The 25107-nt window shown below is 37.0% G+C and overlaps 1 protein-coding gene across 4 annotated transcripts in view; it reads right to left on the bottom strand.

The window, feature by feature from the left end:
• TTC29 (tetratricopeptide repeat domain 29) overlaps positions 1-25107 on the bottom strand; it is a 163644-nt gene that overhangs the window by 48131 nt on the left and 90406 nt on the right. For all 4 annotated transcript variants that reach the window (XM_070417227.1, XM_070417228.1, XM_070417225.1 and 1 more), the window contains 3 exons: positions 23849-23940; positions 9690-9813; positions 5033-5261 (listed from right to left, as the gene is read on the bottom strand). In XM_070417227.1, coding sequence (XP_070273328.1) covers positions 5033-5261; positions 9690-9813; positions 23849-23940 — 445 coding nt within the window. The remainder of the gene's footprint in view (positions 1-5032; positions 5262-9689; positions 9814-23848; positions 23941-25107) is intronic.

A 25107-nucleotide genomic window follows, 5' to 3' on the forward strand; every position in this document is an offset into this window, starting at 1 on the left:
CACTGCTTGGCACTTTATTGTTATTGTGCTCGTAGCTCTTAGAGCTTTAACCTGTTTTTTTTTTTTAAAGAAACAACAACCAAAAAAACTCCTACCAGCTAAAAGTGACTTGAGAAATAGAAAAACTTATCTCACATTAAAAAAAAAAAGGTGGTTAAATTACAGGACTAGTTAATTTAGCATGGAAGGAGCTCATTAAGGACCTAGACTCCTTCCAGGCTTTCTTGCTCCATCATCAGTTTGGTAGCTGGTGGCAAGTTGGCTAAAGCAGCTCTAGGCATCATATATTCGCGTGACATTTAAAGTCAGGAAAAAGGAAATTGCATCATCTTGTGTCCCTTTTTAAGAATGAATAAAACCTTCATTCCTCAGAAGATTTTCTTCTCTTATATCATTAATTAGAATTGTGTCACATATCTTCCCTACAGCTATCACTTGGCAAGTGTAATGAGGTCTTAGTGACTGGCTTACACTAGTTATGTAATATTCAGCCATTGGGGATGGGAAAACGCCTGACCTCCCCTAAGGACATGTCACCTAGAGGAAAGAGAACAATCAGGATTCCCTTAGCAGGAAAGAAGTTGGACAATGGCCACTGGGTCGGCAACCAAAAGGACCGTCAGGGCAACCTTGTGAGGTAGAAACTGTCATATTCCCCTGGATATGAGGTAAAAAAAGGTAAAGCTACCCAGGTTCACCATCTATGATGTGATAGAAATGGGATTCAAAGTGATTGTTCACAATATCTGGGAATATGGTCCGAGAAGATGGCCCATCTGAAATATGCCTTTTCTATACTCACAACCTTGTCTCTTTTGAAGTTGCCTTAATCCTGTCATTGAGTTTGCCTAAAAAGCCTTAAAGAAGTGTTTTTATAGAGTACAGCTAAGGAACTTGGAAGTAATTCTGTACAAGGTTATATATGATTCCTCTCATTAACCTTTATTTTTTTCTCACTCCCTCACTATAAGTTAATATACTTGTAATATTATGGCAAAAACAATGTAAAGTAATTTTTATATAGGGTTTTCTAGAAATCATGTTTGGGACTTATTTATTTATGTACTAGAGGCCCGGTGCACGAAATTCATGCATGGGGGGGGGGTGTCCCTCAGCCCGGTCTGCACCCTCTCCAATCCGGGATCCCTCGGGGAATGTCTGACTGCCAGTTTAGGCCTGATTCCACCACTGGCTCCTAACCACTCACCTGCCTGCCTGCCTAATGCCCCCAACTGCCCTCCCCTGCCAGCCTGGTCACCCCCAACTGCCCTCCCCTGCCAGTCTGATCTCGCCCCTAACTGCTCCCCACTACCAGCCTGATCGCCCCTAACTGCCTCTGCCTTGGCCCCCACCACCATGGCTTTGTCCAGAAGGAAGTCAGACATCCAGAAGATGGCCAGTCGACCCTGTCTAATTAGCATATTACCCTTTTATTAGTATAGATTTATTTATTCATTCATTCATTTTAATTCTCACCCAAGGATATGTTTGAGAGAGAGAGAGAGAGAGGAAGGGAGACAGAGATAGAGATAGATAGATAGATAGATAGATAATAGATAGCTTTTGCTTCTGTGTCCCTGTCCCACATCTGGGTCTGTGATCTCCATAAGGCAAAATGAAATAGCTTTTCATTACTAAAAATTTCATGATTGTAGAGATAATAATTATAGTAAGAAAAATAAACTATAGTCTAGAGCAGTGATGGAGAACCCATGTCAGAGGTGACATGCAAACTCATTTTTTTGGTTGATTTTTCTTTGTTAAATGGCATTTAAATATATAAAATAAATACCAAAAATATAAGTCTTTGTTTTACTATGGTTGCAAATATCAAAACATTTCTGTATGTGACACAGCACCAGAGTTAAGTTAGGTTTTTCAAAATGCTGACACGCCGAGCTCAAAAGGTTCGCCATCACTGGTCTAGAGAAATAAACAGAAATTCACAGGCCCTTAAGCCTTCCACAGCTAACTAATTTCTATTGCGTCAGGCTTGAAATATGTTATTAAACTGCAATAGATTTGAATTTCTTTTAAATTCTTAAATTTGGGAGAAGAATCTATTCTTATATAACTATTGGAAAGGGAAGGAGGAATATGAAACCATTCAAACTATACCTGGGAGTATTAGAATGGTATGAAGGTTCCTATAGTTGCTGTGCTCCCTCTGAAGGGTACAAAGATAAGAGGATTGCTGATGAATGACTGCTGCATTTCATCCAGAGACCTGAGTGCTCTCACTGCTCTATTCCCTTAGGGGGTCATGTTCCTCTGCTTAAAAGAATATTGCCTGCTCTGTGAGCTAATGATTTGGTTGGAGGATGTGAGTCTCAGAGGTGAAGCTAACTGCACAGCTTTTATAATGTATCTTTCAAATCTTTGATCTGCCTTTTTCTGAATACATGGGACCCCTCTGTAGCAAGATTAAAGACGCCTTTTCTGACAAGAAAGGCAACATTTGAAAACCTAAAAGCTGCTCAGACTTCCAAATAATATTTCTGCATTTTGTCAACCTCATACTTGGCGTTGTCCTGCTTTCACGCGATTGCATGGTAATCAGAATGTGGTGTTGGATCATAGGGTTGTTTTTCTCATATTTTCCAAGGAGGTGGAAACTATGAATCTTGTTTTTAAAAGTGGTTAGTGCAAACTAGTTTATGGCTAAGACAGACATACTCATTGAATTTGACAAATATTTACCTGCTAGGAAGCAGTTGTTAGACATGTGCCTTCTTTTGTAGGGAATGCCAAGAATCAGAACCTGTTTCCAAGAGACTCATATTCCCAGGGGGAAGATAAGGCAATTAAAGAAATGGCCAGGATAGTATACAAAATATGACAAAACGTGTTTGGGATTAATGAATGAGATTCAATGTGGGAACAGAGAGAAAAGATAACATTCAAGTGAGAGGGGAATCAGGGAAGACTTTAGCATTTGAGAAGGTCCTTGCAAAATCAGTGAGATGTTTCTCGGGAGTGTTGGGGCTGGAAGTGAGGTGTCTGGGAGGAGGTGGGTAGCTGGGGAGAGAGGTGGTCAGAAAAGGTTGAGAAGCTTGTACTTAATTTATAGGCAGTAGGGAGCCAATGAAGGTTTTTAAGCAGAGCGAAGACAGAAGAATAATAAGAGTTGTGGTTAAGGAAATATTTTGGAAACATTGTGAAGTAGACTTTAAAGTGTACTTTGAGCTAAAATATTCTTTGTAAACAAGCAATTGTGTTGATAATGTCATACAGGTTTTATTTCTATATAGAACAACTGCCCCTAAAAATGTTAAACACCCTAATAGCATGAGAATTAACTTATTTATATTTGAATCTGAATGATGATTATTTCTCACTTTTATAATGATGTCGCCCATCCATGCATAGATTTCTAATCTTGATCAAATGAATCAGTAAGGGGGTGTACTTTCTTAGCACTCTGGCGAATTTAATCATCTCTAACATATGAATAGCTGAGGTTTTACTCTCCGAATAATAGTTTCAAATGCATTTTTGTTCTATTCCCAAGTCCTTTAGAACACAATGCATTCTTACAAAAACTATGGAGATAAAATATTAAAAAATAGAAAAATAGCTTTATAGAGTAAAGAAAAGTAAAATAAGATTTTTTAAAAGTCAAAAGCCGGATTATAGCAATTAGACACATAGCTCTGATCAAAAGCCGGTTTTGAGTATTTTTTTCATGATCATCATGTGATGGCTAAAGTACATCCAAGGTGAACTTGAAAACATGAGCGACTCAACTTACTCTCTGCCAAACCTTTTATCAAAGCAAGTATTCTACTAGATGGATTGTACTTTCCCTACTTGATCTCCTGGGAAGGAAGAATGAGAAATGAAAGGGGAGCTAACTCCACACTACAGAACGAACTCCCAAATATATGACAAGACAACATTTAGAAGTAAGCAAAATATGATCAAAAGTGGTTATCAATAATTACCAATAGTTAACCATAAATATTTTGGGGCACTTGAGAACATTGAAATTCAACAAGCCTTCTGTTTTTAAAGACTTCCTCTTGTTTTTCCTTACTGTGCATACATTTGGAACGAGACCATTCTTACTTCATAACTAGGGGTCAGACAGTGGTAATTGGTATTTTGCTAATATAAAGAGTCAATAAAACTCATTTGTGCCCAATTTACTGTTTATTCTATGGAGGAAATAAATATCAAGAGAGATTATTGTTTTATCTAAACAAGAAAAAAAAAGAGTTCAAAGGTGGAGATGCTGCTTCACATTACAAATTTTTTCCAAATGATGCCATTTGAATTATCCCAAAATATTTAAAAGATATTGCTTTGAAAAGTTTGACTTGCAAACAAATAATCATGTAACCCAAGGTCTGTCACAGGCAGTACTGTTTAAAAACAAACAAGCCCACCCTAATCTAAAATTCTTAACTGAGGACTAAAGCCTAGTCAAGTTGACAGGCAAAACTGACCCTCTGCTACCAAGTTATTTGTTTTAATGGACTATTTTGACTAATTGTCACCAGCAAACATATGTAGGAAAAAAGTGGCATTTTAGTGAAATTTCTACCAAATATTGTTGAAGTTAATATCAAATTTGAATTGACAAAAAATAGGAAAATTCACTACCATCAGAACAGTAAGAGTTTAATATTAATCAGCATCTATATACACCTGCTCTTGACAATAAGGCACAACACTGAACATTAAGAAAAACAACAACTTATTTCACAGTCTTCACAACTGATCACTACTTACTGTTGAATATTGAACATCACTGGTCTAAAAACAAAAAGCTTGAGGATGGCCATTTATCAAGTTGAAGGCATCATTCCCATGATGTTATGCTTTCCTTAAAATTGAAGGTACAAGATAGCACAAAAGTACATATAATATTCACATAAGGAACAAATAAAATTGCCCATGTAATTAAAATCACCAATGACTGAGTAAACCTTTACAAATGAAAATGACTTAGCCATTAAGAACGATGTAAAATCTAAAGTGTTTTTTTTTTTAAAAAAAACCACACACATACACAAAACCAATGCCTTACCAATAACTGGATCAGGTGAAATGTTCCTTCTAGTCTCCTTCCACGAGAGCAGGGTGTTAAGGCTGGGGAGATCTGCAGCTTCTATATAATTGCTAATTGTCAGCATCATCTGATGAGCTTTTGCTATTCCGTAGTGAACTTTGGTTTCATCCATCAGAGGCACATTTGTTAGCTCTGCTGTAGTATCAAAAGCTTGCTGGAAGTATTCAGAAGCTTTGTTGTAGTGTCCCTAAAGATATAAGAGAAATAATTTTTTCTTAATTTTCAGTTTACCATTTCACATGTCTTACCACCTTGACAAGTACCACACTGTTCTTTCAACAGTTATAGCAGTTCATCTTCAGGAAGAAAGTGATGGCAAGCAGGGTCTCTGTTACAACAAGGTTTTTCTTTAAACATCAGGATGACTAATTGTGCGATTCTTGAAGTTAATTCACTAAGAAAGCCGTATCTATCAGGTTGAACTCTATGAAACGTAAGTTTTTTTGGATAAAAAAATATTTAAATAGTAGCATTTTTATATGGTTTAACCTCATACACGATAGCAAAAAAGTTTGGAAAAGAATGAATCGATTCACATTGATATGGATGGCATTTTCTTACTTGTAGTACTGGATTTACCTAATGAAATATTTTTAACTAGCTTTAGCTATTAGACACAGTACAAGATAATTTCCAGCCTAGCTGTTAAGCAATCATCAGTGAAGACAGATGTATGTGTCTGTTGATTTAGTATTTAGTCTTGTTCTACCACATGCACATGCCATTCTTGACTGCGATTAAAAAAAAAAAAGATCTTGGTAGGACTAATGCCACCTAAATGATCATTTAAATGTCCATCTCTTCTCCAAGTTCTCTGCAACATTTTAAATTACAAAAATTAAAGGTCTTTGTTGTTGTTCTTTTCTTTTTTGTTGTTGTTGTCATCCTCACCTCTCCTCCTAAAAGCGATTGCCCACAAATGAATAATGTTTCTCTAACTTTTATGAAGTCTCAGGGCCAGGGCCAAGGACTTCATATATAGTATGTCATTAGCTTTCATAAGTCATCTTATGAGAAAATCTTATTTTACAAATGATGAAATTGAGTCTCAGAGAAAAGACTATCTTCTGCTGCCCCCAAGTCTTCTGAAAATCCTCATTAAAAACTTCCTCAACGAAAGCTATTTTTAGAATTGAGCTATATTTATAAAAACTCTAGGCAACAAGATTTCCTTTCTTCACTGACATAACACTTGGGCTCCATTCTCCTCTCCCCTCCCCTCACCTCACTCTCTATCGCATATACACAAAAACTTACATGCATTCTCTTTCGAAAGGAAACCCTTGTAAGAGAGAACGTTTTGTTATGGCTTTGTGAGTCATTCTCTCACAATATTTTATGAAGGAATTAGAAATAAAAACACCACAGTAATAGCTTTATACTACACACCAGTTCAGGTAAAGTGCACAGTCAACTCTATGCACGTCTGTGTAACTGGAGTTCAGAGAGCAGTCAAATTGACTGAATAAAGAAGCTGCTGGCAAGGTGAGGAGGGGGAGAAATAGGGCTAATGTGACAGTTAGGAGCAGCACATATAACACTCTGTTACATGCCCACAAGGACAGTTTAGGTTTGCCAATTTAAACAAAATCCTTCTACATTATACAAATAATAATTTTTGTTTGCTGAGATGAGCAATTCTTTCTCTTATTTCAAAGCATAAAACATAGACTAATAGAATTGATATGAGAATAAGATTATTTAATTAGGAAACAAAACTATCAGATATGTATATGCCAATTAGTAAATTAGATGATTGAGAAACAACAGAAATATTGAACATGAAAATAAAATTCATTGAAATTATAGATTGTCCTGCTAGACATCAAAGATATAGGATAAAATATATGAAAATATATGACTAGACCAAATCTTTCTATTTCTAATGTGTTTTTTTGTTTCGTTTTTAATTTCAGAGAGAGGAAGGGAGAGGGAGCAAGAGATAGAAACATCAATGATGAGAGAAAATCATTGATCAGTTGACTCTTGCACACTCACTACTGGGAATCGAGCCCACAACCTGGGCATGTGCCCTGACCAGGAACCAAACCATGATCTCCTGGTTCATAGGTTGACGCTCAACCACTGAGTATCACTGGCCAGGCCAAATATTTCTATTTTTAAAAAGAGAAGTATAAATATCTAATTATTGTTATAGTTATAATTCTGAGCTTTAGGCTATTTATTGTTTTAGGTGAGAGGCTCAGGAAAATTAGGGACCAGGAATAATTAACATATAGATGAATTTCCAGAAATTTTTTGGTATATTACTTCATTTATGTTAAAACAAACTCATTCATTCATCCATTTATTCATTGGCCATCTACTATATACCAGCCCCATACCACACATTGGGAATTCAGCAATGAAACAAGTTTACAATCAGGAGGTGAGCTAGCTGCCAGTGTAAGTATTTATGTGCCTACAATTTTTATTAGATCTTATTTAACAAGTGCTTTTTCTCCCTTAAAAATAGGAGCATTAAAATGAGGTTATTATTCTTTTTAAAAAAAATTTTTTGAAAGTATTACATATGTCCCCTTTTCTCCCCCATTGACTCCGTCTAGCCCGCCCCCACCCCTCACCCCAGGCCTTCACCACTCTTGAGGTAATTATTCTTCCCTTAAATTGTGCCTAGCATTCAATCTTTAGACACACAACTGTCATAAAACTGGCATTAATGTAATTTCTCTAGTTTAAAACACTCAATAAAATACATTAATTCTCAGATGGAAGTGCTTTTATACATACCTTTTTGGAATGAGACATCATTAAGGTATATTATATTTCCAGAATTTTAATTCTTTAATAGTTTAATATCTAAATTTAATCTATTCTCCAAAGGTTCTGTCTAACCTTGATAGTTCATTTCTGTTATCAGTTAATCCCTATCCTATTATAAAATTCAGAAGATTCTAGTAGCTAATCCTGGTAATCTTAAGTATGAGTTTGAGAATATATAAATGAATTTATGCATTTCATGAATGCATCTTATTAGACAAGAACTTCATTTAATGTAATAAATATCACTGATAAGCACTTAGTGGACAATTTCAGGACAGGGTCTTGATGACATCATAGGCCTTGAAACAAAGCTTGTGTTATTACACTATAATATAGAATTTTCAAGCATGATTCTGATTCTTACTAGATCCTTTTTGGTGTCTAAAATGTTACTCTATCTCAAGCTCAGAACAAATGGGCATTTTCTCAGAAATAAGGAAGAATAATTTCGTACACATTTTCCCTACTATTTCAGTGTTGGAACTATGATTGTTTTAACTATGTGATTATTCTCTGATCTTATTAGGGAATGAGAAATCTCATTAAGTTATTTTCCCTAAAACATTCTCATTTGGCCACTTTGTATTAATTATATGTTTTCAATGAACAGTCAGTCCAGAAAAAGATCATCTGAGGAGGGCAGGATTGGTGGCCACTTTCAGGACTATGTAGTAAAAGGATTATTTTACTACATAAAAGAGAATTGATCTAAGATAAAGAATATTTTTAAGATATGTTAATTTTAATTATAATAACACTATACCAATGAGAGAAAACTCCATTTTTCCAAACATAGTTTTGTACTGTGGCCTTATAATAATAATATTATTTCTTAGAAATTATTATTAGAATACATTACATGAATATATGAAACCAGAAAAGGTTTCATCATATGATGAAGGCCTTAAAAGGTAGACTGACGAGTACCATTAGATTTGCTCTTAAAGATTCACTACAAGTTTTCAAACTGCCAAAATATTGTACAAGAATAAAATACATAAGTTTAGGATTTCAGAAGTGAGAAAAGACTACTCTTCAGTTATATAAAATTGGTTATAAATTTATTGATTGACTCAGCAAACTAAATTTTTAGCTCGCCAACTCTGAGCCGGGTTCTCTGCTAGACACTGAAGTAAAATAATAAACAAGGCAGATATGCTCTTTGTTCTCATTAAGCTTTCATTCCAGCCAGATTAAACAACAATAGCAACAATAAAACGTCACAAATAAGAAAACGGTAAGTGCTACATGGAAAGTTAACAGTAAAGTGTGACCTGCATTTCACTAGTAATGGCCTCTTGAATGAGATACTTTTATTTTATACTTTTTTCTTGTCTTTCTCTCTTCTTTCCCATAATCAATCTGCTGCTAGAATTGCATATTTCCTTCAGAACTGCTCTTGGGTCTGTCCTTTCTTCTCCTGTGGGACCTAGCAGAGGCCTCACCGCTGGGTTAGTATAACGAGAATTTGGAGCAAGAGCCACCAATGTCAGTGTAAGCTGGTGAGAGCCAACTATTATAATGAAGTTCCTTTGAATTTAAATATTTTAATTGACCTTCACATCTGAAATTACTTAGGACCTGCATTGGCTGTGAAGATGGGCATCAAGGTTGGCAGCTTGTGGTGACTGTGCCTGACATGGCACTCAGGTCCTGGAGGAAGAGGAAAAAAAGAGATGGTTCTCTCTCCAGTCACTGCCCTGTGCATCAACTAAGTGCCGCAGTCCTGGGGTCATTCTGCACAATGTATGGGGGAAAGTGAGGATACAATGGGAATAGAATTTTAGAGCTACTTTTTCTTCCCCCATAAGCAAGAAACACATATACTCACTTTTTCATTGTAGATGTCACCAAGCATTGTACTTGCTTTCACAACATCTAGCTTCTGAAAATTGTTTCTTGCCAGTTTCACAAATTTCTTCAGGTATGTAATTGCTTCTACCATCTCTCCTTGGCTACAATAAATAAAACAGGAAACTATTGGAGTATCATTTCACTTAATATCACAGTGAAGAGAAGATCTTGTGCATCTTTTGCTTTAGAAAGTGCAAGATGGTTATCAGGATAGTGAAATTTAAAGTGAAAATATCAAGTTAAAAATACATGGCTTGATTTTGTTGGAATATATAGTAAGTGACAATGTAAACCTTTTAACCTTCACGCATGGCTGGTGGAAATGTAAACTGCTGCAGCTGCTGTTGGAAAGCAGCTGGTCAATTCCTCAGAAACTTTGACATAGAGTTGTCACATGACCCACCTATCCCACTCCTACATATATACCCAAGAGAAATGAGAATATGTCCATACAAAAGCTTGTACATGAATGTTCATAACAACATTGTTCTTCATAGCCAAGTGGAAACAATCCAAATGTCTATGAATGGATAAAAAAATGTCATATATCTATCTGTGCAATGGGATATTATTTAGCCTCATTCTTATAAGGAATGAAGTATTGATACATGCTATTATATAGATAAACATTGAAAACATACTAAATTAAAGAAGCCAGTCACAAATAGCCACATATTATATAATTCCATTTACATGAAATGTGCAGTAGGCAAATCCATAGGGACAGAAAGTGGGTTAGTGATAACCAGAGGCTGGGGAGTGGCTGCTAGAGGGTGTAGGGCTTCTTTTCAGGGCGATGAAAATGATCTCAAATTTAACTCTGTAATAAACTGAAAATCACTGAACTGTAGACTTTAAAAGGCAAATTGCACGGTATATGAATTGTAACTCAATAAAGTTGGCGTTTTTTTTCAATAAAACCTTTTAAAAGTTTATGAAAGGTGAATGGTAGTTTGTTTTTGTTAGCATCCCTCGGCAGTGAAGTCTCAGGCATCCCAGAAGTTACCTGTACAGGTGTTATATACTGGTAAAATGCCCAGAAAGATATCGTTTCTAGCAGAGTGCTTGGTATATACCAGCCATTCATATAGTTTTGAATGAAGCAATGGTAGAAAGTTTGAGACGGGAAATATTTATGCAGTAGACATGAAAGTCAAGCTTCCAGGTAAATTGTGAGAACCCCCATCATGGGGTTGGATGTTTGAAGTTCATGACTGTAAACTCCTATCTTCTGGACATTCCAGTAATATCAAGAAACCTAGAATGCTACTTTCTGGGGAATATGGTTCCTGCTTTTAAAGAGTTTCCCTGTCAATTTGGAGAGATAAATATATAAATTTGTGCATGGGATTAACTGTGCTGGGTACAATGAACTGTGTAGAGTGCTTTGACACTTGGAGCACATTCCCTTCAATATCCTCCTCACAAGAACACGTCTAGAGCTTACCATGTAAATTTGATCGTAAAAGGGAGCCAAAGGATTTGGAGCCAACTCCAGGGAATACAATGGTGAACTCAAAGCACCTATATAAATTTGAAAAACTGTCATATGTTTGAATTTTGAAATGGATCACATGTTTAGTGTATATGGACTCAGGCTCCTTGCCCTGCTCCCAGGCCTCTTCGTCCTGTGCCTTTACTCAGGCCTTAACAGACAGGCTGGGAATCCCGGCTGTTAACATCCCATCTTTCTCCAAATGGTTCTCCCTCTACTGTCCAGAACTTCCAGCTGACCCGTTTTCTCATATTTTTATCTTCCTGGGTATCTTACTGACATTAGAGTCTCTACCCACCCAAAGTTGACTCTTTCCAGAGTTCTAAGACTGTCCGCCCCCTCCACTAGATGCTTACTATGGGCAATTTCACATGCTGCTATTGCGTGCTTTAACTCCTGTATGCACACATGGAAAATCTATATTTCTACACCTCATTCCCCCTGGCCCCCGGACTGTATTTCCAAATGTCCAGATTTACTAACATGCAAAGGAAGAGAATTTCCTCCAAGTGGTTATCTCCAAAGATGTCACCTAGTGATGAAGCTGAAGGCATCTTGAAATCCCTCTTTAGGAAACATCTTCATAGATGTTTCCTATTATAAAGCATTTATAAGTAATTTAATCAATTATGTCCCCCAAATGGAGTTAGCCCTAGATATTATTATGTGTTTGTTTTTTTTCTAAATGTGACTCTAAATCCTTTGGCTGTTTGCAAATATCAAACCTACCTCTCAAACAAAGATGCACATCTATAGGGGTCATTCAAAAGAATATGCCAGCCCTGACCGGTTTGACTCAGTGGGTAGAGCGTGGGCCTGTGGACTCAAGGGTCCCAGGTTCGATTCCGGTCAAGGGCATGTACCTTGGTTGCAGGCACATCCCCAGTGAGAGGTGTGCAGGAGGAGGCTGATTGATGTTTCTCTCTCATCGATGTTTCTAACTCTCTATCCCTCCCCCTTCCTCTCTGTAAAAAATCAATAAAATATATATTTTTTAAAAAGAATATGCCACAAGCATTTCAAAGGTGTGCAATTTATTATTATTATTTTTTATTTTTATAAATCTTGATTGTTGAAAGAATTGCATATGTCCCCCCCTTTTTAAAAAACAGGTGGTGGCAGGATTAGAGGTATCAACTTGCATAACCTCCCAAGATTTGACAAGGACCACATGCATGTTCATAGATAAGCTTTAGTATGTTTATAAAAATCAGGTAAATTGCTTTAAAGTTGCAGAGTGCTATGGTGCATATTAGAAATATCTAGCCATGAATCCCAAGTTTAGCCTTTTAATTGAATAGCTTTGAACACATCTTCCTCAGCTCCAACTTTCTCATTTTTACAGTGACCACAGAGTGTTGTGAGATGAAAAATTACATGCATGTATAGCCTGGCACACAGAGATTCATTAAATGACAGCTATTATTATTATTATTATTATTATTACCTCTCAGTGAAGTAAAAAGTTATCATACCCACAGTTCTCTGCTTTATAGAATCTACCACCAGCTGAGAAGAAAAGTCAAATTAGCTAGACATTACTTTTAGAAAATCTTTCATTATGAATGAAACACCATGGTTTGAGGGGACACTTTGCAAGACAGATAGGCAAATAAAGTCCTACTATCTATTTTCTAGGGGACATGTGTCAAAGAACTAACACTTTTTGTCTACTTGAGTATCAGGCACTATCAAATGCATTATTTTTTCCTTTCTTACTGGTAAGAGAATGGTTTACATATAAGAAATAGAATGGAATTTTCCATTCCCAAAGTTAATATTGCCTTTTATGATTCAGTTCTCACCTTCTCATAAAATTATGAATAATCTTCTTCTACATTTAGGCATGGCTCAATTCTCCAGAAAAACTTATGAGTTGTTATGAGGATTATTTCAAATGCAGACATGAATTAAAATATTAAAAATAGGTATGCTCATTGCTTTAATTTAAATATTTGCCTCATGGAAAAACAAAAATGATAGAGAACTCAAGAGTATAAAAATATAAATAAATATATTAAGAATTTTGAGCAAACTCATAAATTTCTAGAACTAAAAATGTTTGATCAAATTGATGTTAACTCTCCAAGCTCTTTCTTGGATAGTGGTATTCAAGAAAAAAAAAATGACATAAAAAAATAGAGAATTCTTTGCATATCACTTTAAAACCTTAGGGGAAAAATTATTGTTTTTATTTAGCTAAAATGGACTCACTGAAGCTTATTTATGTTCACGTTCCTAAAAGCTGATATATTTTTGATGGAAGTATATTTTGAATTAAGTTTGGCCTGCTGAGGATTGTTAAATCACAACATATACAATCAAACAAGCAAAAAAGCACAACAAGTTCAGTGAATAAGAAATACAAAATAGTATAAATAAAACTATTGCTGGGCGAGTCGAGTTGTTTTCCTCCCAAAGGAGCAACAGATCTCCAAAGCATCGAAAAGTATCTGGAACTTGCTCTAACAAATAATGCTACAGAAATAGCCTTCCCATTATAAATTATATGCTCCACTCAGTGAATACACAGTTCTATAGCCAGCAAAGCTGTTAATATAGCATCTGAAATATAAACATTATATGTTGCTTAAAGGATTTCTAAATTTAAAAGTTAGCCTTAGATTTAGAAGCCAGTCTTTCTTTAGAAGGGAAAGAATAAAATTTTTTTTTTATCACAGAAATGCTAGGGATTACTTGAATGAGTTCAAGGACAAGGTTAAAATGTTAGACAAATATTAATTCCAGTTTTCTATATGCAGTGCACAGGTGCAACTTGAGCAGCATATTATATGGTATAATCATTAAATTCATTCAACCAGACCTTAGAGAGTTAAAAACATATATTCTGAGGAACAGGACTCCTCGGTCCAAAGAATGAGAATGAAACAGTGCAGAATATTTGTGTATCAAGGTGATTCCAGTTTCCAACTGGGAAAACAGGACTGTTAACACCCACATCCCCTGACAACTGTCCAATTATGTATATCACACTTGGCCTACTGTTTGCAGTAGAAGTAATCAATAAAGGATGTGGTTGAGTGAACATAGATTTTGGTTGAACCAATGCATGAAAACTTAATCATTTACTCAGAGAGAAGAAATCAAATAGAGCAGAGATGAAGCGGCCGCCGAGGGGTTTGTTGATTGTGCTACCAAGTTTGTGGGCCACAGATGAAAGCAATAAGGCAAATGGAATCAGCGACAGGAGAAAATGTAAAACGCTGTCCTTAATTTCATGAATTAATAGAAATGTTTTGATGTATTTTGGGGGGTCATTTTTAGGAGATTTCGCATCAAAGCCTGAATGTTCCATTTTAAAGAATATGTGGAAATTACTAGGGCATGTCATTTCTCTCAAGCAAGAAGAAATTAATTTTCAGCTGTAACAGGAAGGTAATTTTCAAACTTGAAACTTTGTACTGATTGATTGAAAGATGTCCACTGTGGAAGGTTTTCTAGGAAATAATTGAACCTGAGTTTATAAGAAAATTTACAAGGGCTACAGAATAAACCCAGGCCAATTGTGACCAAGGTGTCTTGAACAACTGTCATTTTTGTAATTTCCCTCCTATATGAGCCATCCTGATTATGTTGGAGAGTTGTGCCGTTTTAGTAAATGAGTTATTTCAGAAAATGAGGCCAAAAAATGCTGTAAGAAAAACTGAGGTTATTCCCCCTTCTATATTTACTCAAATTGTCTGTCTACATATAATAATATTTACTTGGTAATTTCTCAACTCACTGTCTCTTTGTTTTATGGACTATAATTCTGGCTTTTATAGCTGTGTCATGGGCAATTGTTATGTTAGAATACTGACTCTTTTTTTCCCCCACTAGTATTTCAAGTAGGAAAAAAGGGCATTGTAAATGCCTATTTTCTGTTAGGCTGCTTAATGTTATTCAGACCAATAGCAAAAATAACAAACCTGGCTCATTATTAAAACCTGCATCAATAACTCTAATACCAGGGATAGTTCTAGCATTACCAACTGAGCAGCTCTGCATTACCAAGTCCTCAGCCTGGAGGGAATGTGCTGTGTTTTTCAGTTGAAATCACAGTATAAATTCTTATAACCATTTTAGAAGCTTCCAGCCTTAAAGCCTATTCACCCTTCATGCATGCTCAGCTGATGGCCTCAGACACACACTTATCCCAGACATGGCTATCCTCTTCCATTTCCTTTAAAGAGATAAAATATGTTTATAGAGATAGGGCTTCCCATTAGTGAAGCCTGTGCAATTGCACAGGTTGGGAAAGAGATTTAGAGGTGATGCTAAGCTCCATATGCAGCTTGATTTATTCCTCAGCCGACACCACCATAATTTCCTCTATTTTTGTTGCGCTCTATTTCTGCTAATTTGAGGACAGTTTAGGACTATGAAAGGGACATACATATATGTGTGCATGTGTGTGTATGTGTGTGTGTGTGTGTATGTGTCAAAAAACACCAAGCCCTTGAAGCAAATTTTTTTTTTTTTTTTTTAATTTTTCTCTTAAAGTATTACAAAGGGTATTACATAAGTATCCTTTCCCCCCGCCCCCTTGACAAACCCCTACCCTCCCTTACCCCCCAGTGTCTTATGTCCATTAGTTATGCTTATATGCATGCATACAAGTCCTTCGGTTGATCTCTTACTCCCCTCCCTCCTGTCCCCCAACTCTCTCTGGCCTTCCCACTGCAGTTTGACAATCAGTTTGAGGCAGCTCTGCCTCTGTATCTATTATTGTTCAAAAGTTTGTAATGGTCTTTATTATCCATGAATGAGTGAGATCATGTGGTATTTTTCCTTCATTGACTGGCTTGTTTCACTTAGCATAATGCTCTCCAGTTCCATCCATGATGTTGCAAATGGTAGGAGTTCCTTCTTTTTAACAGCAGCATAGTATTCCATCGTGTAGATGTACCACAGCTTTCTAATCCATTCATCTACTGATGGGCACTTAGGCTGTTTCCAGATCTTAGCTATGGTGAATTGTGCTGCTATGAACATCTGGGTGCATATATCCTTTCTGATTGGTGTTTCTGGTTTCTTGGGATATATTCCTAGGAGTGGGATCACAGGTTCAAATGGGAGTTCCATTTCCAATTTTTTGAGGAACCTCCATACTGCCTTCCATAGTGGCTGCACCAGTCTGCATTCCCACCAGCAGTGCACAAGTGTTCCTTTTTCTCCACATCCTCTCCAGCACTTGTCGTTTGTTGATTTGTTGATGATGGCCATTCTGACAGGTGTGAGATGGTACCTCATTGTTGTTTTGATTTGCATCTCTCGGATGATTAGTGACTTTGAGCATGTTTTCATATGTCTCTTGGCTTTCTGAATGTCCTCTTTTGAAAGGTGTCTATTTAGATCCTTTGCCCATTTTTTGATTGGATTGTTTATCTTCTTTTTGTTAAGTTGTATGAGTTCCCTATAAATTTTGGAGATTAAGCCCTTATCAGATATGACGTTGGCAAATATGTTTTCCCACGAGGTGGGTTTTCTTGTTGTTTTGTTGATGGTTTCTTTTGCTGTGCAGAAGCTTTTTATTTTGATGTAGTCCCATTTGTTCAGTTTCTCTTTAGTTTCAACTGCCCTAGGAGCTGTATCAGTGAAGAAATTGTTTTGGCATATGTCTGAGATTTTGCTGCCTTTGTATTCTTCTAGAATTTTTAAGGTTTCCTGTCGTACATTTAAGTCCTTTATCCATTTTGAGTTTATTCTTGTGTATGGTGTAAGTTGGTGGTCTAGTTTCATTTTCTTGCATATGTCTGTCCAATTTTCCCAACACCATTTATTGAAGAGACTATCTTGGCTCCATTGTATGTTCATGCCTCCTTTGTCAAAAATTAATTGAGCATATTGGTTCGGGCTAATTTCTGGACTCTCTATTCTATTCCACTGATCTATATGCCTGTTCTTGTGCCAGTACCAGGCAGTTTTGAGAACAGTGGCTTTGTAATACAGCTTGATATCTGGCATTGAGATCCCACCTACTTTGTTCTTTCTCAGGATCGTTGCAGCTATTCTGGGTCTTTTTTTATTCCAGATGAATTTTTGGAGAGTTCGTTCTAGATCTGTGAAGAAGGCCATTGGTATTTTAATGGGAAGTGCGTTGAATGTATAGATTGCTTTGGGTAGTATGGACATTTTAATGATGTTGATTCTACCAATCCAAGAACATGGTATGTTCTTCCATCTGTTTATGTCTTCCTCTATCTCTTTTTTCAACGTCCTGTAGTTTTCTGAGTAGAGGTTTTTAACCTCTTTAGTTAAGTTTATTCCTAGGTATCTTAATTTTTTTGGTGCGATGGTAAATGGGATTGTTTTTCTGATCTCCCTTTCTGAAAGTTCACTATTGGTGTATAGAAATGCCTCAGATTTCTTGGGGTTAATTTTGTATCCTGCTACATTGCCAAATTCATGTATTAAGTCTAGTAGCTTTTTGATGGAGTCTCTAGGGTTTTGTATGTATAATATCATGTCATCTGCAAATAAGGACAGTTTTACTTCCTCTTTTCCAATTTGGATGCCTTTTATTCCTTCTTCTTGCCGAATTGCAATGGCTAATACTTCCAGTACTATGTTGAACAGGAGTGGTGAGAGTGGGCATCCCTGTCTTGTTCCTGTTCTTAGGGGAAATGGTGTTAGTTTTTGTCCATTGAGTATGATGTTGGCTGTGGGCCTGTCATATATGGCTTTTATTATGTTGAGGTATGATCCTTCTATTCCCACCTTTCTGAGAGTTTTTATCAAAAATGGGTGTTGGATTTTGTCGAATGCTTTTTCTGCATCAATTGATATGACCATGTGGTTTTTTTCTTTCAATTTGTTTATGTGATGTATCACATTTATTGATTTACGGATGTTGTACCATCCTTGCATCTCTGGGATAAATCCTACTTGGTCATGGTGTATGATCCTTCTGATGTACTGCTGGATCCGATTTGCTAAGATTTTGTTGAGGATTTTGGCATCTATGTTCATGAGGGATATTGGCCTGTAATTCTCTTTCATTGTGATGTCTTTACCTGGTTTTGGTATTAGGGTGATGCTGGCTTCATAGAATGAGCTTGGAAGCGTTCCTTCCTCTTGAATTTTTTGTAGTAGTCTGAGGAGGGTAGGTTTTAGTTCTTCCTTGAATGTTTGGTAGAACTCCCCTGTGAAGCCGTCTGGCCCTGGGCTTTTGTTTGCTGGAAGCTTTCTGATGACTGCTTCAATTTCTTCCATAGTTATTGGCCTATTGAGGTTTTTAGATTCTTCCTGATTGAGTTTTGGAATGTTGTATTTTTCTAGGAATTTGTCCATTTCCTCCAGGTTGTCCAGTTTGTTGGAGTAGAGTTGCTGGTAGTATTGTTTAACAATCATTTGTATTTCTGTGGGGTCTGTTGTTATTTCGCCTCTATCATTTCTGATTTGGTTTATTTGGGACCTCTCTCTTTGCTTCTTGGTGAGCCTGGCTAGGGGTTTGTCAATCTTGTTTATCCTTTCAAAGAACCAGCTCTTGGTTTCATTGATTTTCTGTATTGTTTTTTTGGTCTCTATTTCATTGATTTCTGCTCTAATCTTTATTATCTCCTTCCTTCTGCTCACTCTGGGGTTTTCTTGTTGCTCTCTTTCTAATTCTTTGAGTTGTAGAGTTAGATGATTGACTACCATTTTTTCTTGTTTTTTGAGATAGGCCTGTAGAGCTATAAACTTTCCTCTCAGGACTGCTTTCATTGTGTCCCAGAGGTTTTGGATTGTTGTGTTTTCATTGTCATTAGTGTCCAGGATGTTTTTAATTTCTTCTTTGATGTCATCGGTAACCCAATCAATATTTAATAACATGCTATTCAGCTTCCAAGTGTTTGAGTATTTTGGGTTGGTTTTATTGTAGTTTATTTCTAACATTATGCCATCGTGGTCTGAGAAGAAGCTTTTTATGATTTCAATCTTCTTGAATTTGTGGAGACTTTGCTTGTGACCCAATATGTGGTCTATTTTTGAATATGTCCCATGAGCACCTGAGAGGAATGTATATTCCGCAGCTGTGGGGTGAAGTGTTCTGAAGATGTCAATTAAGTCCATCTGATCTAGTGAGTCATTTAGGATTGCTGTTTCTTTGCTGAGTTTTTGTCTAGTGGATTTATCCAGTGATGTCAGTGGTGTATTAAAGTCCCCTACTATGATTGTATTGTTGTCGATCTCTCCCCTGATATCTTCCAGAAGTTTTCTTATGTATGTGGGTGCTCCTGCATTGGGTGCATATATGTTTACCAGGGTTATATCTTCTTGTTGTATTGATCCCTTTAGTATTATGAAGTGGCCTTCCTTATCTCTGGTTATGGCCTTCACTTTGAGATGTATTTTGTCAGATATAAGTATTGCTACCCCAGCTTTCTTTTCCTTTCCATTTGCGTGAAAGATATTTTTCCATCCCTTCACTTTCAGTCTGTGTGAGTCCCTTCTAATGAGGTGGGTCTCTTGTAGACAGCAGATGTATGGGTCATGTTTTTTTATCCATTCAGCCACTCGATGTCTTTTGGTTGGAGCATTTAGTCCATTTACATTTAAAGTTATTATTGAAAGGTATTTGTTTGTAGCCATTTCTTTTTTGTGTGTGTGTATGTGGCTGTTTTCTTTCTGAGCTTGATATTTCTTCTTTTTACACCAGTCCCTTTAGCATTTCTTGCATGGCTGGCTTGGTGGTGATAAACTCCCTTAGCCCTTTTTTGTCTGTGAAGCTTCTTATTTCCCCTTCAATTTTGAATGATAGCCTTGCTGGATAGAGTATTCTTGGATTCAGTCCTTTGCTTTGCATCACTTTGTAGATTTCCGTCCATTCTTTTCTGGCCTGATGTGTTTCTGTTGAGAAATCATTTGATAATCTAATGGGAGATCCCTTGTATGTTACTTTCCGTCTCTCTCTTGCAGCCTGTAAGATTCTCTCTTTATCCTGAACATTTGCCATGGTAATTATGATGTGTCTTGGTGTGGGTCTTTTCGGGTTCACCTTGTTTGGAACTCTCTGGGCTTGTGTGACTTTTTTCTTCCCCACCTCAGGGAAGTTTTCTGATATTATTTCTTCGAATAGGTTTTCTAATCCATGTTCGTCTTTCTGTTGTTCTGGCACCCCTATTATTCGTATGTTGTTTCGTTTCATGTTGTCCCAAAGCTCCCTTAGGCTCTCCTCCTGTCTTTTAATTTTTTTCTCCATTTGCCGTACAGTTTGAGTGTGTTTTGCTTCCTTGTCTTCTAATTCACTAATTCGGTCCTCCGCTTCTCCCAGTCTACTGTTGATACTTTCAATGGAGTTTTTTATTGAAGCTATGTCACTCTTCATTTCTTCTTGGGACTTACTTAAGTTGTTGATTTTTTCATCTGTTTCTTCTAGCTTCTTGCATAAGTAGTTGAGTTTTTCATCTGTTTCTTCTTGCTTCTTGAACATGTGGTGCATGTACTCTAGGAACCTTATTCTGAATTCTTTTTCCGTCATGTTGCATATCTCTGTCTCACTTAGCTGCTTTTCTGGGGAGTCCTCCTTTTCTTTCCTTTGGGGGTTTCTTTGCCTACCCATGTTTGATCTCGCTGACATATGTAGATGTTGAGATGTTCAGTGGCTGCTCCCTGGGTGGCAGGGGCTCCTTGGGTTGTGGTTGCTGCTCAGATGGTTGCGGTAGCAGCTGCTTTCCAGTTGGCAGCAGCTCCTCTGGTGGGTGTTGTTCACAGCTGTGTTGGCTCTTCTGGCTGGTAGGGGGAGGCTTCAAGTACAGTTGCTGTTCCACAGACAGAGGGTGTGGTGATCAGGAGGCTGTGGTGATCAGGAGGCTGCGGTGCTCAGGGGGCTGCTGTTGCTTGGATCTGCTGCGTTGATTTAAAGGCACAAAATACGGTCTGGGAAACGCTCCTCTCTTATGGGCACTGCATGGTCTGATCAGTTCCTCAGGATGCCCCCTTTAGTCTCAGTTCTCCGCAGTCACAAAATCCAAATCTCAAATCTCCTGGCGCCAGCAAACCCGCGGAACTCCTTACCCTGGTCAGGGTCTGTGTCTGTCCCAAGAGACGCGGCTGTCTGCCATGCGGTCTCCCTCCGACCCTCTGGGCTCAGGTCTCCCTTGAAGCAAATTTTTTAAAAAGATCACAATATTCTTATCAAAACATTTCTAGTAAGTAGTGGGCTTGATTTACTAAGGCTTCTCAGATATTTTGGGTGCTGATGTTGCCTGTACAGAACTTTTGGTTTTGACACATCTGCCTACCTTTCGAGTTATTTTGCACACATGGAGAAGAACATGCCAAGGGTTACCATAACCACCAGCAACGCTGCAGGTTTGGATTGGAAAGCTGTTGTGGACTTGGAACACTTTTGCCCTAAGACCTCACAAGAAGCATCTCCTGTATTCTTGTGTGCTGCATAACATTATTAAATGTAAAGCCCATAGAAATCATCAACAGCTTCATCTGCAATTTGGTTGATGAGAATTCTTATAGGTGGAATTAATTTCATTTGGAATAAAAGTGAGCTAGGGATAAGTCTTCCTTCCCATTACAGGTTTGCCCCAAGGCAGGTTGCTGGACTGTTGAGAATATTGGAATTGAATTGTCCCTATGACTACCAAACACACCCCACTTCATATGTCAAATCTTCCAAAGCAATATTCTTTTCCACACCTGCATCCCAAGTAATACTTAAGCAGTCAAATTAAAACATTAGATTGTCTGTTGTTGTTATTGCCAATATTTACCAATAATTGTTCAACTCCCACCTAGCTTTTACTCTATAGACCAGAAGTTCAAATTCTGGAGTGGAGACACTAAAATATTCCAATAAAACACTAGGTCAGTGATGGCGAACCTTTTGAGCTCAGCGTGTCAGCATTTTGAAAAACCCTAACTTAACTCTGGTGCCGTGTCACATATAGAATTTTTTTGATATTTGCAACCATAGTAAAACAAAGACATATTTTTGATATTTATTTTATATATTTAAATGCCATTTAACAAAGAAAAATCAACCAAAAAAATGAATTCGCGTGTCACCTCTGACATGTGTGTCATAGGTTCGCCATCACTGCACTAGGTTAACAGGTGAGAATTAGTTTAAGATAACCGCATGTCTCCAGAAGTTTCAAAAATAATTGTATTTTTGTAACCAAACACTTGTCTGCTCAATATGTTTACAAAAGAAAATATTTTCCCCTCGAGTTTTATCTCTCTAGTTACATTGGGACACAATGTCATTTTGTAAAAATTATTTTATAAACACATTAACAGACATCTTTATTTAAGTGTATGGGCTCTGGCCAGGTCTGCTACTACAAAGCGAGATAAATAATCCAGCCAGTTTTTACTGATTCTGAGCAGTGCTGACAGTAGGGCTAAATAATTTAATAATCAAATAGAGCTGGACAAAAGGGCACAGAGCTTGTGTGTCCCACATAGACACGAAATTGAATACATACGTATCTATTCTTTGTGTTCAAACATTTGCTTCTTTTCTGTTGTTATTTGTAAAGTGAAAGTGTGAGGGACAGCAGGGTTGCTCTTCCATGGTGAGTCACTAATCTTTACCTGGAGGGACCACGACACTCATGTGGCTCTGCCTTCCGTGAGCAGACGTCCATTCTCTCCTTATACATATGTCCATGTCTTTAACCATGCACCCAGTGATGACTGCCTGGCCTTTTATTTGGCATTTTGTAGGGCACCTTTTCGTTCATTGGTGTTGGATTTTAATATTTAATTATTTATTTATTTAGCACTTAAGGATTATTACATAATGATGACCTACTTTTACTTCCCCCAGGCATATGATGTTTTCAATGACTTTTAAATAACAATTTTACCTTTTAAAACACCACCCTGTATATATTTACAAGTAAAATATAAATGAGAAGAAATTAAACTTGACACAATCTATACCTATATTATTACTAGTATCATGATTAAAAAGCTGTATCTTGTATATAAGATAACATAACCAAAACCAAGGTCTTAACTTTGATAACTTTTCTTACCCAGTCTTAGACTACCCTGCCTTACATTATAATGCTAATGGTGCTCCTATATGATGCAATGCTTAAATGGAGTGTACAACGGACACAGCGCAATGAGTGAAGGGCCAATCATATACTTTCCATGGAAAAATTTGTATCAGAGGTTTTTCATGTATACTTTCCTTAAATTTTCTGCTTTAAGTGAACTTTTGGGAATATTGTTTTTGCACCCACTTGTTCCTCCAGATCTGCTCTATGGAGAGATGTCTTAATGGAAGCAGCATGATTGAAGTGTAAGTGGACAGTTTCCTCCAAGAGGAGACCTGGCAAGGTGCGGTGAGCCACAGTGACTGAAGCGTTCTATGTACTTCTATGCTCTCTGCTTTTTTAACCTGTGAGATGTGACCTGATTTTTCCCTTTCATACAAGGTCATCACTAAATGTACAGAAAATCAAAAATAAAGTAATACAAAGGAGGAATAGACAGAGAAGACTTTAGACGCATAGCCTGGAATACCACATTGGCTTAAAATAACTTATAATGAAAGGGTCACTTAAGAAGGGCACTGCTTAAAATTTAAGCAGGCAGTAATGGAAAGCGACAGACCTCAAACAATTTAAGTCTTTCACAGTTGAGTGAATTCACAGTGACAGGAAGACAAGGATGTGCTAACGTACCTCTGCAGGACTCTGGCTATGGCTTCATAGGCTCTCCCCAGGCTGAGGTCATCCTCCAGCTCCGTGGAGATCTCACTGTAAGTGCTGAGGTCCTAGCAGGAGGAGAAACACATGTGAAATGTACAGCACAGCCAGAGTGATTAAAATTAATAGTTGTTTTTAATGTTTCCATAAACTATTTTTTGTTTATTAAAAATTCATGTTGGTTTGGTTTATTTTTATCTATAGTATAACTTGTTTCACAGCATTCTCTTTAAGCCGTGACAGTGAGGTCTTACTTTCATGGTAATAATTCTTTTCCTGCACAATCCAAAATCGCCCAATTTATATAACTTAGGTGTGAATAAATAATTGAATGGCTTGCACCATTATTTTAAAATATGGGACTATTACCTAAGGTAATATAAAGCAGATTATAATATTCTACTATGGGAGCTTAAATATCACTTTTCTTTCTATAAATAGCTGTTTGAAAAACATGAATTTAGGTGCCAGGCAATTTCTAAATCTATCATTTTATTAGATGCATTTCTCACAGTTTGTACACATATTCAGTATACACTAAAAGTATTTCTTACAAATGTACTTCATTACCAACAATCTCTTCAATAATCAAAAGATTATGGCCGCCACAGTCTAATCTAATGCATGATATTAATTTAATTTAATTTAACACCGACATCATCTGTATGGTATCATTTTTCTTTTTATTCCTTTCCCCTTTCGATGGCCAAGAGAAGGAAAGTACGTAAAACAAAGCCCCCATTCTTTCTTCTTCCTTCATTGTTATTTGAACCAACTTATTACACACAGGAGAATACAGGAAATCTCCAAAGACCTCTATGGAAATCCTTTTTGTACATTTTCTAAGAAAGAATTAGTGAGAATCATTTGACAGCGTTGGGAGGGTCGGTATCAGGGAGGACACCAAGATGAGCGTGGACCATGGCCTGAATTCGGCAGTTCAGAGAATTAAGTATTAGAGGCAGTGTTGGTCTTCTTCTTTACTTCCTAAAAGTTAATTGTTGGGAAATAATTTAGAGAAGGCCATTGGGATATCTCATAAGATTTGGGTTTCCAAGTGAGTGCTTGGCAGATACTCATATTAAAACTTACTGATAGAAGCTGACCCAGTTTAATTCCCACTAAACCTGCAAAGTTCAAATATTTAATTATCGTTGTTAAGGCTTTTAATAAACCTGTATAAACCTGAGAATATTCTTCTCACTTGGTCTTGCATACTGACAACACCTAGACTT

This window comes from Myotis yumanensis, unplaced genomic scaffold, assembly GCF_028538775.1.
Source record: "Myotis yumanensis isolate MYYU_CA2020_CCGP unplaced genomic scaffold, mMyoYum1.0.hap1 SCAF_5, whole genome shotgun sequence".
NCBI classification, from domain to species: Eukaryota; Metazoa; Chordata; class Mammalia; order Chiroptera; family Vespertilionidae; genus Myotis; species Myotis yumanensis.